General features: G+C 39.1%; 1 protein-coding gene across 1 annotated transcript; it reads left to right on the forward strand.

The window, feature by feature from the left end:
- Positions 1–10,248: 10,248 nt before the first annotated feature.
- On the forward strand, positions 10,249–11,199 carry FOXR2 (forkhead box R2). The gene has a single exon (XM_059911913.1). The coding sequence runs from the start codon at positions 10,249–10,251 to the stop codon at positions 11,197–11,199; it is 951 nt and encodes a 316-aa protein (XP_059767896.1).
- The last annotated feature ends 2,314 nt before the right edge of the window (positions 11,200–13,513 follow it).

Here is a 13,513-nt window from a genome sequence, read left to right on the forward strand (position 1 = left end):
AGGCAAGGGACATAGTGTATGAGGGGGAGGGTCATCGTAGGCAGATAATAGTTTCTGTTAATGTTCTAATTATCAGGCTGGTTAGTAGGTTTATGGTGGCAATTATAAATTAATAAGTAAGTAAACAAATTAATAGGCAAATAAAAATATATCAAAATATAACTAAAATATCAAAAGAGAAATTAAACTTCTAAAATATAATGCAAATAAAAATGTGCCAAAAAGACCAAAGACAAAAAATCTCCTACTTCTGAAAATAGAAAAGATATATAAAAAAAAAATTGAAACTCTTTCCCACATTTTATAAAATACTTCATAAAAACCACAGAACAATATTTAAAAGACAATTTCCTAGCAGTTTTCTACTTAACTTAATGACATATTCCTCTTAAAAGACTTCTATCTTAGCACTTAAAATCTATGCATAGAAGGCCTCTCAAACCATGCCAGACCAGACCTTTATACCTGCAGAAAGACATAGCCCTAGTACATGCAAGGGCCATATCCTCACTACTTAATGTGCAGTGTCAGATGCTCTGGGTTCAGCGAGTCCCACTTGTTCCCTGACATAGTTGATATCTCCTGCTGTTTGATGCTAGTGAGCTTTGGTATTTGATTTCCTATGGCTGTTGACTGCTACCAATTGTCTGTTTACCATAAAACTCCTTCATGTACATATCCAAAGGGATGAGGGAACTGATAGGCTGACTCTTGGGAGGGAATCAGCTGTAACAAGGCTGGGAACTATCCTTCAAGGTCTGGGTCAATTCTGAAAGGGGAGAATGATGTTATTAGGAAATGTCTATATGAAACATGAAAAATTTAGTATAACATTGCCAAAAAAGGGAAAAAATAGTGTACTAATCAACATCAAGTGCATAAGCGTTAAAAAGTAATGATTTGGTGGTTGGTAAAATTCACTGCCAACCATTTTTAAAATTAAGAAATTAATGTATATATCATAAGAGATAAGAATGAGAATATATGGTTTATAATAGGATAGAAATAAAATTGCCCCCTAAAATCACAAAATCAAACTGTCTCCAAATTGTAAAAACAGAATACAAACTACATATATAAAATTTTTTAATGTTTCCTTTACTAATTCTAAATTATATCAAATTCATAAAGAAATTATGTAAATCATTCAGTTTCTACCAATTTGACCTTTGAGTATTTTCATCAAAATACTTAAAGACTATCCAGTTAATACAAAACAAACTGAGTCATTTTCTGCCCGATCAAGGTTATCACCTCACAAACCAGTTTATATATTTTTCTCAGAATAAGCCCAGAAGCTGGTTCCTGGTTTTTTGCCAATATCAAGAACACTAAATGTGTTGGAAGGAAAGTCTCGCCCACCCTCCTCATCCCCACCCCTGCTCCCTCAGCTGGATGGCATGCCCTGTTGTGGGATGATTTTCAGCCCTGGCCTTTTATCTTTCTTTATTTGACCATATGAAGGTGACCTCCAGATTCTGCTGTTCAATTCTTTCTTCGCATACAGGACCAAGGATGGTCGGAGGTCAGGTGGTGGGGGACTGGGATTAGTTAGAGTAAGACCAGAACTCTCTTTGCTGGAGTGTAATTACATCCCCATTGTAAAGGGAGGATGATGTAAGCAGTGATTGAGTGTAAACAACATTCACAGAAGGAATGTAGGTGGCTCCACTCCCAGAGGGAGGGTAATTCCTTCAGGATGTAAGCAACACCCTCTTTTGGGGAACCAGTCATCTGAGCTTAATCGATGGCTGAGATATGTCTCTGTTCCAAAAGAGTCTTGATGAGGAACCTCAGAGTCAAATAAAATCTGGGAACTCTATAACTAAAAATTATATTAAGGGGATCAATTCTGTAAGGGATAAATCTTCATTCAGAAACATGCTGTGGTCTTGGGCTGAAGAGAGCCCTGCAGGGAGATTTCATGGTTAGTATGTTAACCAAGAATAATAATATCCTGCCCAAAATAGGATGCTTACTCCCTAAGCCAGTCTCCACCTACACAAACTTGGCCTTGAACTGCTCCCCACATAATCTGGACAACCCCCACTTATATAAGATTTTCCCCCTCATCCTCTCATTATGCCTATTATTACAGGAAGTAGACATCTTATTGTTAATTTGTTGATGTTAAATAGCACTTATATGTCTTCATTGTAACTTTAACAGAAATTATCCTCATGTGGAATTTTAGGTTATTGTTATTTGAACTATTTATTTAACTCAGGAGTATTTTCTCTTAAACTCTAGTCATTCTTCTATAAGGAGCCTCACTTCTGCTCTGCACATTTCTATGCCTATCCCAGTCACACATAGAGATTTACACTCCTTGACTATGTCTCTCACCCAATGGGTCCTCTTCCCACCTTCCTGGTATACCTGAAGACAACTCCCCAACCAGACCTTGGGGTTACCCACTCCAGAGCTGCTCCTTCCATAGAACCAGGTCCAGACTGCTGCTCCATTATTATTTAACACCCAGTCCCCAGAGAAGCATATAACTCTCCATCTGTAAGCTTCTTGCCATGACCATCTTTGATTCTCTTTATTATGAGAGTCAGGCTTCTCTTTTATTCCACCACACAGGGGTTTTCCTCATTTTTTTTTCAAACAGACCCCTAATACGTCAGCCAATTTAGAATCCTCGTTATCAATATAGTCAAACACCTCCACCAGCTCCAAACACAGCAGTGTCCTTCTCATCATTACAGGTAAGTCTTTGGACAGCCCCATCTACATCAAGTCCTTCTTAATACCATAGGCAACCTCTCGTTAGCCCCACCCATACCAAGGTTCCTTCTATTCTTTATTGCAAGGCTTCTAGTCATACCCTGGCAAACCAGGGTCCTTCTCTTCTGTGTAAGCAGGTGTCTGGGCAGTTGCAATCGTACAAAAGTTCTTCTCTTCTCAATTGGCTTACCTCTGACTATGACAGGATCCTTCTCTACAAACAGTTCTCTTTTATCTCAATACATGCCAGGGCCTTTCATATCATGTAGGCAATCCTATGCTCAGCTTTGTCAACACTAGGGTCTTATTTTTCTATCAGAAGGCTTCTCGTTACGCCTGCCCATAGTAAGTGTTTTTCTCCTCTTTAAAGGCAATCTATGGATAGCCTTCCCCATGTAAGGGTCTTCTTCATCATACAAGCAGGCTTATGGGTAGCTCGCTCACTCTAGGGTCTGTCTCTGTTGGCAGGCTTCCAGTTAGTTCCACCCACATCTGTTTTCCACGGGACAGTTTGCTCACGTGAAACTCTTCATTGTACAGAAAGACGCGTGGAGAGCTCCGCCTTACACGTGTGTTTGTTTTTTGCATTGGCTGATTTTCGAGCTAGTGTCACTATAATAGTAGGTATTTCTCTTCTCTATAGGCAGTCTTCTGATCAGTTCTGCCACATCAGGGTCCTTCTCATCACTACAAGTAGGCGTTTGGTCATCACTATCTACACCTGGGTCCTCTCCTCACTACAGGCAGCCCTCTGGTTAACCGTAGCTTACCATAACCTTCTACAACTTGATTTTTTTCATCAAACAATTCTGGATTGAATTCAGTCTTCTTACAGATAATTTATTCTTCATAAAAGCTGCATAGTATTCCTTTGAGTGGCTTTTACGGTATTTAATTCACCTACTTCTGTATTAATGAACATTTAGCTATTTTTCAGCATTCCAAGTGATATTATGTGGAGCACTCTCTTACATGAGTTTTCCTTAAGCACACAAGTATTTTCTAGGGTACACACATAAAAGTAAAAATTGCTGAATCTTAAGGTAGTCAGATTGTAACATTTTTTAAAAATTAATTTATTTATTTATTTATTTATTTTTGGCTGTGTTGGGTCTTCGTTTCTGTGCGAGGGCTTTCTCTAGTTGCGGCGAGCAGGGGCCACTCTTCATCGCGGTGCGCGGGCCTTTCACTGTCGCAGCCTCTCTTGTTGCGGAGCACAGGCTCCAGATGGGCAGGCTCAGTAGTTGTGGCTCACAGGCCCAGTTGCTCCGCGGCATGTGGGATCCTCCCATACCAGGGCTCGAACCCGTGTCCCCTGCATTGGCAGGCAGATTCTCAACCACTGCCCCACCAGGGAAGCCCGTAACTTTTAATAAACACTGACAAATTACCCTTTAAAACGGCTGCGCGAATTTACATTCCCACACATAGTGGATGAGAATGTTTCCTTTCCTTACCCTTCTTGTCAAAGTTTGATATTATTTTTTAAAATTTTGCTGAAATGATGGGTGTGAATTGGTGTCTCATAATTGATTTATTTTTCCCACATTACAGACACGGTTGTAACTCCCTGTATACTCCTCCCTAATCCTATTTTATTTTCTCTGTTTGCATAGTTTTAAACTTTCTCTACATGTTTTTGAATCTAGATACTTAAAGTAGTGTTGTGTTGCAGTTTTAAAATTTTCATTTAAATGATGGCATACAGTATATATTTATTTGCAACTTTTTCAGTCAAAATTATACTTTTGAAATTAATCGACATTGATATGTGTAACTTTGGTTCATTATTCTAATATTAGAGTAATCCATTATAATGATTATACCCAAATTTATATATTATTTTTCAAACTGCTATGGATATTTAGGTTGTTACCTATTTTTTGTTTGTTTTACCATTTCATACAGTGCTGTTCATTTATGTTTCTTAGTATGCACATGTCTAAGACTTTCTATAATATATACCTAAAAGTAGATTTCTCAGGTAGTAAATATTAAGTATCTTCAAATTTACTAAATACTATTAATCTGACAGTGTATAACATCTTATTTTTGTTTTAATTTGCGTTTCTCTGATTATAAGTGAGGTTGAGCATCTCTTGTGTTTATTGACCATTCAGATTATTTTTTTCTCTGAATGGGCCTTTTCATATCCTTTGCCTATTATACTGGGTTGTTTGTCCTTTTCTTATTGATATGTCAGAGTTCCTTATGTGTTTTTGTTTGTGTGTCTTATAAATCTTCCTCCATCCTGTTTTGGCTTGTTTTTAACCATTGTTTATAATGGTGTGTGTGTGTATGTGTGTACCAGTTTTAATTTTTTTTCCATCTGTCATTCATTTATTAGATGAGTATTTAATAAGCAATGACATTGTACAAAGTTGGTCATATATAGTGTTCAATGTACACAGACGAGTTATCTTAATCAGGTAGGTTACATAGGAAATGTGACCACAATGAGAGATTTTACTAGTCCTCTTGGTTTGGACAGAAACCAGGGAAACCAGGGGCAATTGATGAAGTTGCAGGGTACAATAAAGGTGTTTTATTCTAGTGAGCAAGTAGGAGACAAAGATTCAAGACAATAGCAGCTTGGAACTGGAAAAAATTATTTTTTCCATGTGGTAATTAACATTAAAATATTTCAGAATAATAAGTGTGCTGTGTATGTTTAGATGTCAACTCCAATTTATACCCATAGGGTGGTTAATAGAATGTGAATTGACCAAATCTAGAATAAAACATCTTAAGATAAGGTGATTTTTGTACACGACATCTTCTTTCTGAATTAACAAAAAGAGTTTGCTAGCTGGCATAAGACTCAATAATAATAATGAAGTCAGTGTGGCTTAAAATAGAGAATTGAACAGGTCCCAACCCCCTTGTATGAATAGGACATAAGGTAGGGCAAGGCCAGTGGCTCCTGCCAGGTGTGCATGTTCCAAGGTTTGCTCCTGTTGCTCTGCTTCTCCCCACTTCAGAGGGGACCCAGGTTCTGATAGAACTTCAAGCCCAGAGGACCTGTCACAGCTGCTCACGGCATCCACCATGGACTGGGACTTTGCTTCACAGAGAAGGACTTCCTCAGGCTGCAGACTGGTTGTTTAAATGTTCTTGCCTGTGTTACATTCAATGTACACACAACCAGCCGAATTTAACCTAAGCCCGAGGAGACCAAAGGAGACCACCTGACACTGTCTTGTCAGTCTTGCTTCCTTAAGAAACTATTTCCTGTACACTTTTTTTTAATAGACCTTTATTGGAGTATAATAGCTTCACAATACTGTGTTAGTTTCTGTTGTACAGCAAAGTGAGTCAGTCATATGCATACATATGTCCCCATATCCCCTCCCTCTTGAGCCTCCCTCCCATCCTCCCTATTCCAGCCGTCTAGGTCATCGCAAAGCACCGAGTTGATCTCCCTGTGCTATGCGGCTGCTTCCCACTAGCTATCTATTTTACATTTGGTAGTGTATATATGTCGATGCTACTCTCACTTCGCCCCAGCTTCCCCTTCCCACCCCGTGTCCTCAAGTCCATTCCCTATGTCTACATCTTTACTCCTGCCCTGCAACTAGGTTCATCAGTACCATTTTTTTTTTTTTAGATTCCATATATATGCATTAGCATACAGTATTTGTTTTTCTCTTTCTGACTTACTACACTCTGTATGACAGACTCTAGGTCTATCCACCTCGTTACAAATAACTCAATTTCATTTCTTTTTATGGCTTAGTAATATTCCATTGTATATATGTGCAACATCTTCTTTATCCATTCATCCATCAATGAACATTTAGGTTGGTTCCATGTCCTGGCTACTGTAAATAGTGCTACAGTGAACATTGTGGTACATGACTCTTTTTGAATTACGGTTTTCTCAGGGTATATGCCCAGTAGTGAGATTGCTGGGTCATACGGTAGCTCTATTTTTAGTTTTTTAAGGAACCTCCATACTGTTCTCCATAATGGCTGTATCAATTTACATTCTCACCAGCAGTGCAAGAGGGTTCCCTTTTCTCCACACCCTCTCCAGCATTTATTGTTTGTAGATGTTTTGATGATGGCCATTCTGACTGGTGCGAAGTTCTCTTCTTAACATTATATTGTCAATCATCTTTCAATACCCTATTGGAGCTATTATTATGTTTGACCATCAGGGCTAGATTAATCTATCTTACCAGTTCTTGGTATACATGACTGCTTGTCTATGTGTGAATTATAAAAAAGATGCTGTCTCTGACAGGATATAATTTGTGGGCACATGGTGACTGGATGGCTCCTCTGTATGAATTAGAAAGAGGTACTTGCTATGGATTTACACAGCCCCAGGACCAGGGTGCATGGTTTGGAAAACAGCTCAGGCAGCATACAAACAAACACACTACCCATTCGTATGGTACCTGTTTTTCTAGAACAACATATGGCTTACTCATTTTTTCTTATGTATTATTTCCTGTCTACCCTCCAATAGAAACAAGTACATATCTATACTTTATAAACAGACATATACTTAAAATGAAAAAAAAATCATGCATGCATTTTAAGAGTTTCTTATGTAAAAGCAAGAAAACTTAAATATTTGCTCTTTTTTATTACAATTACCTCTTTTAAAAATTTGGGTATCATTATGTACTCATAGCCCTTTAAAGACTAAACCAGTTTTAATTAATCATAATATATGCATCAAAAAGTCACAGTTTGGTAGCAGGAGCCCCTTTAAGTTGACTGTCCATCCTTTTAACACTGCCTCTGACGTGCTTGAAAGCATTCTTCTTTGTAACAAGAGGATTTATTTATTACACATATCTGATTTTTTTCCTGCCCCCAAACATGTATCAACTACCTTCTTTACCAGTTCTTTTAGTGGAGACCAAAGTCTGGGTGCAGGAATGCTTTTGAAAATTGATGGCAGGCAAACGTACTACTTCCACTGCTGCTGTTGTTGGGCCATTAATATGTGTGTGTGTGTGTGTGTGTGTGTGTGTGTACCCTACTTTGCGTATGATGCAGTTTCATCAATCACTAACATTTTTGCCTGTATCAACATTTGGGGTGGGTAGGAGCCTAGAAAACAGGATACCCACAAATATGAGTTTATTTTTTCCACAGCATATGCAAAATGCTCTGGCCTCTTTTTATGGAGCACACTTAAGAGACAAGGTACCAAGTCCTTGGTTGGCATGTGCTAGCCTATTCCCCGTGTCTCTGTCCCTGTGTAACATACCTTTTAAGCTTTAGCTCAAGCAACTCCTCCTATGGGGAGCCCTTCTAATTCCTATCATTTGGGTTAGGTTTTCTTTCTCTATGCTCTCCTAGCATAGTGTCTAGCACTCATCACACTGTGTTTTTTCTCTTTACTTGTCTGTCTTCCTCTATTTAGCTGTGATATCCTCTTGAGCTGTGTCTTATTCATCTGCCAGACATATTACATACTGCTTGTAACATGGTAGATGCTCAATACCTACATATTAAATGTTTTAATGAGGCTTAAAGAAATAAAATACACAGTGATGACCTAGTTTTACTAGTCTTAAGATTAGACTGTGTTCCCTGGTGAAGATGGAAGAGAAATTGTACAACACTAGAGGCCTTACTTATGGGATAAAGAACTACTGAGAGCTAAGATGCTGCCAGGCTCTCTGGGGTTGTCATAATAAGCTGAATATTTCAGGATTAGTCCCCTGCTTTGCCCTGGTCAGTTCCCAACTGGGAAGGGGATCCATTAATTCCCTATGGGGAGGTGGAAGCAGCATGTTTATTAGAGAAAGCGTCCCTGAGTCTTAAAAGATGAGTAGAGATCAGCCAAGCCAAGGCAATTGGGAGTAGACCATTCCAAGTAGAGGTGGCGACTTGAGCAAAGGGACATAGACAAAAGATGGGGGTAGGTGTGGTGAAAATCCCAGAAGTTCAGTGTTTCTGGGAGGTGATTATGAAGGAAGGAAGCTGAGGTGATTAATTAGCCTGGAAAGGTAAACAGAAGTGGGATTCTGGAAGGCCTTTTATGCTGCATTAAGTCATAGGATTTTATGTTGGAGTAGAGAAACAGAAGAGATTATAGTACAGTGAGTAAAAGCACTGTCAGGCTACCTGGATTTGAAACTCAGCTCTGACTTTTACTATCTGTGTGACTTGCGTTTTTTTAATCTTATATTGTTTCCTTTATAAAGGGAGAATAACAAGAGTACCTATTTCATAGGGTTGTTTTGAGGATTAATGAGTTAAATCACATATAGTGCTTAGAGAATTCAATAAGTATTAGCAGTTGATGTTGTTATTATTAGTAATTTTTATATTTATACAGTAGAAAGATCAATCTGACTGTTTGTATGGAGGATGATTTGGGGTAGAATAGGACAAGAGTGGGGAGGAAACAATAGGGGGATTAGTGTGTCCCCCAAGAGCTCCCATTGATATTTGCTGGATATTATTGAGGTATAGTTCTATGTGATGGTTTTAATAAAATCACATACTTTATAGATGGATTTTGTGCAGACTCAATTAAATTAAACTGTCCCATTTTGTTTTTCCTAAGAATGCCCTTGGGATGAACTTACTGGAAAGTCAAACTCTGGAGCTTTTAGGAACTTGCATGTCATGGCTAAACTTTGAGCCTACTGTCTTCAGAGTACAGTTCAGAACTCAGTTCCTGAGAAAGTGACCTGAGAGAGGGAAGTCAGCTGTTTCCCAAAATAAGATTGAAAATGGCACAGTTTATCTCTAGCATGGATTTGAGACTAACAGAGATTATCTTCTGATAAATACCATCTTACTCTAAAACTCAGGTTACACATTTTGCTGCTTCCTTTATTTAGTAATTTGAATGTGATTAAGTGGGTATAATAAAAGGGTCGGAAGACATAGGCTGTGGATCTAGCTCTGCGACTTACTTAGATATGTAGTCTGAATTATTATGTAGATCTCAGTTCCCTTATCTGTAACATGGGGTTAATAATACCCACTATGTTATCTTACAGGACTGTCATGAGAATCAGTTGAGATCATCTATTTGAAAGCACTTGACAAAAGGCACTTTAAAAATGAAATGATTTTTTAAAACATTTAAGAATGACTCAAAATATAATTTGATCTGTGCACGTGTTTGTTCCTTCATTAAATGAACTCAGCAAGAGTTGAAAGATATGCCAGACAAGCACCTGTTATACAAGTCACCTTAGTTTGCACATAGTTCAAAATTTGTAGGTCCTCATATGGGGACTCCCTGCTTCCAGTGAAAACTCAGGAATTCCACCTTGAACTGTTTTCCTGCCAAAAAGCTCTTTTTTAGTTACTTCTTTGTTTTGAGTTCTGTTCCAGAACACTGGGGTTTCTCCAAGTCTAACCATTAATCAATGAGACATTGGTGTCCCCTTTTCCAGTACTTCTATCCAGCCTTCTGATAAACTCTCTAGATGAGATATACTGCATCAAAACCGGTGGCTCAACAAGGGCTTTGAGAAGTGCCTCAGAGACCTCTGTCCTTTTGGAAGTCTCTCTCCACCTATCTCTCCACTAAAGATGGATCTAAAACTAAAAAATCCTGGGTTCTGGTGCAGTCTCCATGGCCAGGTCCCAGGGCTGCTGGACTGGGACATGGGAAATGAGTTCTTCCTGCCTTGCACCACAGACCAGTGCCCCTTAGCTGAGCAGAACCTTGCCAAATACAGACTCAGAGTAATGGAGACCCCAAAAGTACCTCAAGAGAGGAGACTCAGTCCTGAAAAAGATAGTCCTAACTCTGAACTCAACCTGTGGATGTGGGTGAATCCCAACATTGTGTGCCCCCTTGGAAGCCAGGAGGCCCCAAAGCCCAGTGAGAAAAAGGATCTGGCAAGCATACATCCTTCCCCTCAGCTACTCCCAAAGGATGAAGTGTCTAACTGCTCAGAGGCCACAGTGATGGAGTCCCTGCCATCTTCCTGCAGCAAGCAGTCTCCCCCACAGAAGCGGTTCACCTCTTCCCCAAGTGACTGGGAGCTCACAGAAGAGGAGACTGAGGAACAAGATAACAACTCCTCTGTGGCCCTCCAATCCCCAAACAAAGGGGAGTGCTTCCAGAGCCAGAAGCTATGGCAAGGTGACAGCCAGGAGAGGAAGTCCTGGCCCCGGCCGCCCCTCAATTACAGACACCTAATTGCTCTGGCACTAAGAAACAGCCCCCCATGTGGCCTCAATGTGCAAGAGATCTACAGTTTCACCAAACAGCATTTTCCCTTTTTCTGGACAGCTCCAGGTGGCTGGAAGAACACCATCCGCCACAACCTCTGCTTCCTGGGCAGCTTTGAGAAGGCACCAGTCAGCCTTCAGGATGGGTCCAATGCAAGGACAAGGTCTGGACTCTGGAGGCTTACTGAGGAGGGACACCGCCGCTTTCAGGAGGAGACTCGTGCCTTAGCCTCTGCTAGGAGGGAGAGCATTCAACAGTGCATGAGCCAGCCACATGTGATGACCTCCCTCTTTGACCTTTGAACAACCACTGCTCCATTTCTGGAACACTGCCATCCTTACTGTGCCTACCTATGCCCTGATTGGCCCTCATTAATCCCTAAGCTTACCCCACCTGGTAGGTGCCAAGCCTGTATTTAACTACTGCTATAAGGATGGTATTAAATAAAGTGAGAGGTGGATACAGAGGAGGCAAAAGCATGGAAAGTTGCATAAGGGCAGTGGCAGTTGTTCTGCATTTTGAGCACAGGTAGGAAATCCTAGGAACAACGGCATGGAAGTTAAGGAGGGAAGGGCATATTGAATGAAAAAAGGAATTCTGTTTACTGGAGAGTATGCTGACACATGAAAGCAAATGGTGGAGTATAAAGCCTCAAATGTAGGATGGATCCAGGCCTTCGAGAGTCTCAAATGCCATGTGAAGGTGTATATGCTTAAAGAGAACTAGGTTTGATGTTCAAAGCCTGAAGATTCAAATGTCCCCCTTCTACCATTCATCAGCTATATCACCTTTTAGGTGACCCATTTTACCCTTCAGGGCCTTATTTTTCTCTTTCTGATCCTGGACTTCTCAGCTTTGTTCTGTTGCCATCCAACTCCAGTACTGACAAATAATTCCAAGCAGCTACTTTTAGTTTGGATATTGAAAGCCCTTGAATTGAGCCTGTATTAGCCCAAGCCTTTTGAGGACAAAACTTTGCTTTCCATTCTTTCAGTTATCAGACCTTTATTGAAGAAATATCAGTGTGTCAAGGTCCATCTTAGGTGCTGAGTTTAGTGGGAGACAGACATATAAACAGATATTTGTAATATAAATGTAATGAAATAGATGTACAAGGTTGCCATGAAAATGGGGAGATATTTTTTTCCTAGGAAAGGCATTGTAAAGGAAATACCTTTTGAGCTAGTTTTGAAGAACAAATAAGGATTTGATGGGCATATAAACTAGAGAAAAGACATTACAGAAGCAACAGTGTGAACAAAGAAAATGCAGTGTTTGGGGGAATGGTAGGAAGTTCAATGCGGCTTAGTTATGTTAGGGACAAGAGTCACAAGAAAGGTAGGCAAGAGGTCTTTCCTGTACTACTTAGGTGTTTGACTTTGTCTTGTGGGCTATTAGGAACTAGGAGGTATAGGTGATGTTTACTAAAAATAAAAACAAACAATAATAAGCATTTCAGCATTTGGCTTTCTAACTTCAAAATTCTTTTTAACATCTTTTCCATACAAGTAGTTTCCTTTATCAGATTCAAGCATTACTTTCTGCCTTTTATGTTAGTATATTGTTAAAGAAATATCCGGGAGAAAACATATTAGATTTTTAAGTATGCATTTAGTTGCAAAACCTTCAATAATGGGGTTACAAAAATGCCTGTAAAATACAAAAGCAATAAATTCAATAGAGTTGTAAATCAGTTGAAAAGTTTACATTTTTTGTAATGGTATATTATAGCTCATACAAAACTGTATATTAAGGTTGAGTTGCAAAATCAATGTTTAAACAGTATTCTTTGAAAAAATAATTGTAGATACTATTTCTGTATCATTAGGCAAACAAAGTTAACAGAATACCTTGGAATTAATAAAATATTCTGGCTATAAGTATTCAACATTTGCTTCTCTTTTTTATTCAAAATTAACACATAAGTTAAAGAGCCCATTGTGAAATTAACAAAACTAATTTTATCACAAACTACATTTCTAATAATGTAATATGTCTATTTTTTAATTTTTCCAACAACACAGACTTGTATTTTCAGAACTGAACCTGAATTTTCTCCTGCAACTTTGCACCTTTAAGCTTTGAAACCCTCTATTCCATTTTTCCTGAACCTTCTTTCTGCTCTAGTTGGAAAAAGCAGTGGCTGGGCATGACACTTCACTTCTTCAGTTATCTCAGATGATTCAGATGAAGGCAGATCTTCCTTTGGAAGAATTTCTTGCTCTTGCTTTTCCTCTTCATCACTATCATGGTACTTAAAGTGACTTCTTCATGGTTACTGCTCTCCAGAGGTCATCCTTGTTCACTGATGCCAGCAGCAGTGCTTGCACTGTTGTAACTATTCTTTCCTTTGGGAGTCTTCAAAATCAGTGTTGGGGAAGTGGGGTGATGCTCACCATTCACCACATAAATGAAAGCTTTGTAAATGTCAGTAGGTGCTTTGGTATTTGTCAGACCTGGTATATAGTTAATACAGATTTTTTTTCCCTTATGCTTGCTTGCCACTGCCTTCCCATTGAATTTGTAAGTGATATTTTTTCCTGTATTTATTTGAACCCAAACTTTCAGGTTGAGCAGAATGAGAAAAATATATGGATGGCACAGGATTATGTTAAT

Source organism: Balaenoptera ricei, chromosome X (assembly GCF_028023285.1).
Source record: "Balaenoptera ricei isolate mBalRic1 chromosome X, mBalRic1.hap2, whole genome shotgun sequence".
Taxonomy (NCBI): domain Eukaryota; kingdom Metazoa; phylum Chordata; class Mammalia; order Artiodactyla; family Balaenopteridae; genus Balaenoptera; species Balaenoptera ricei.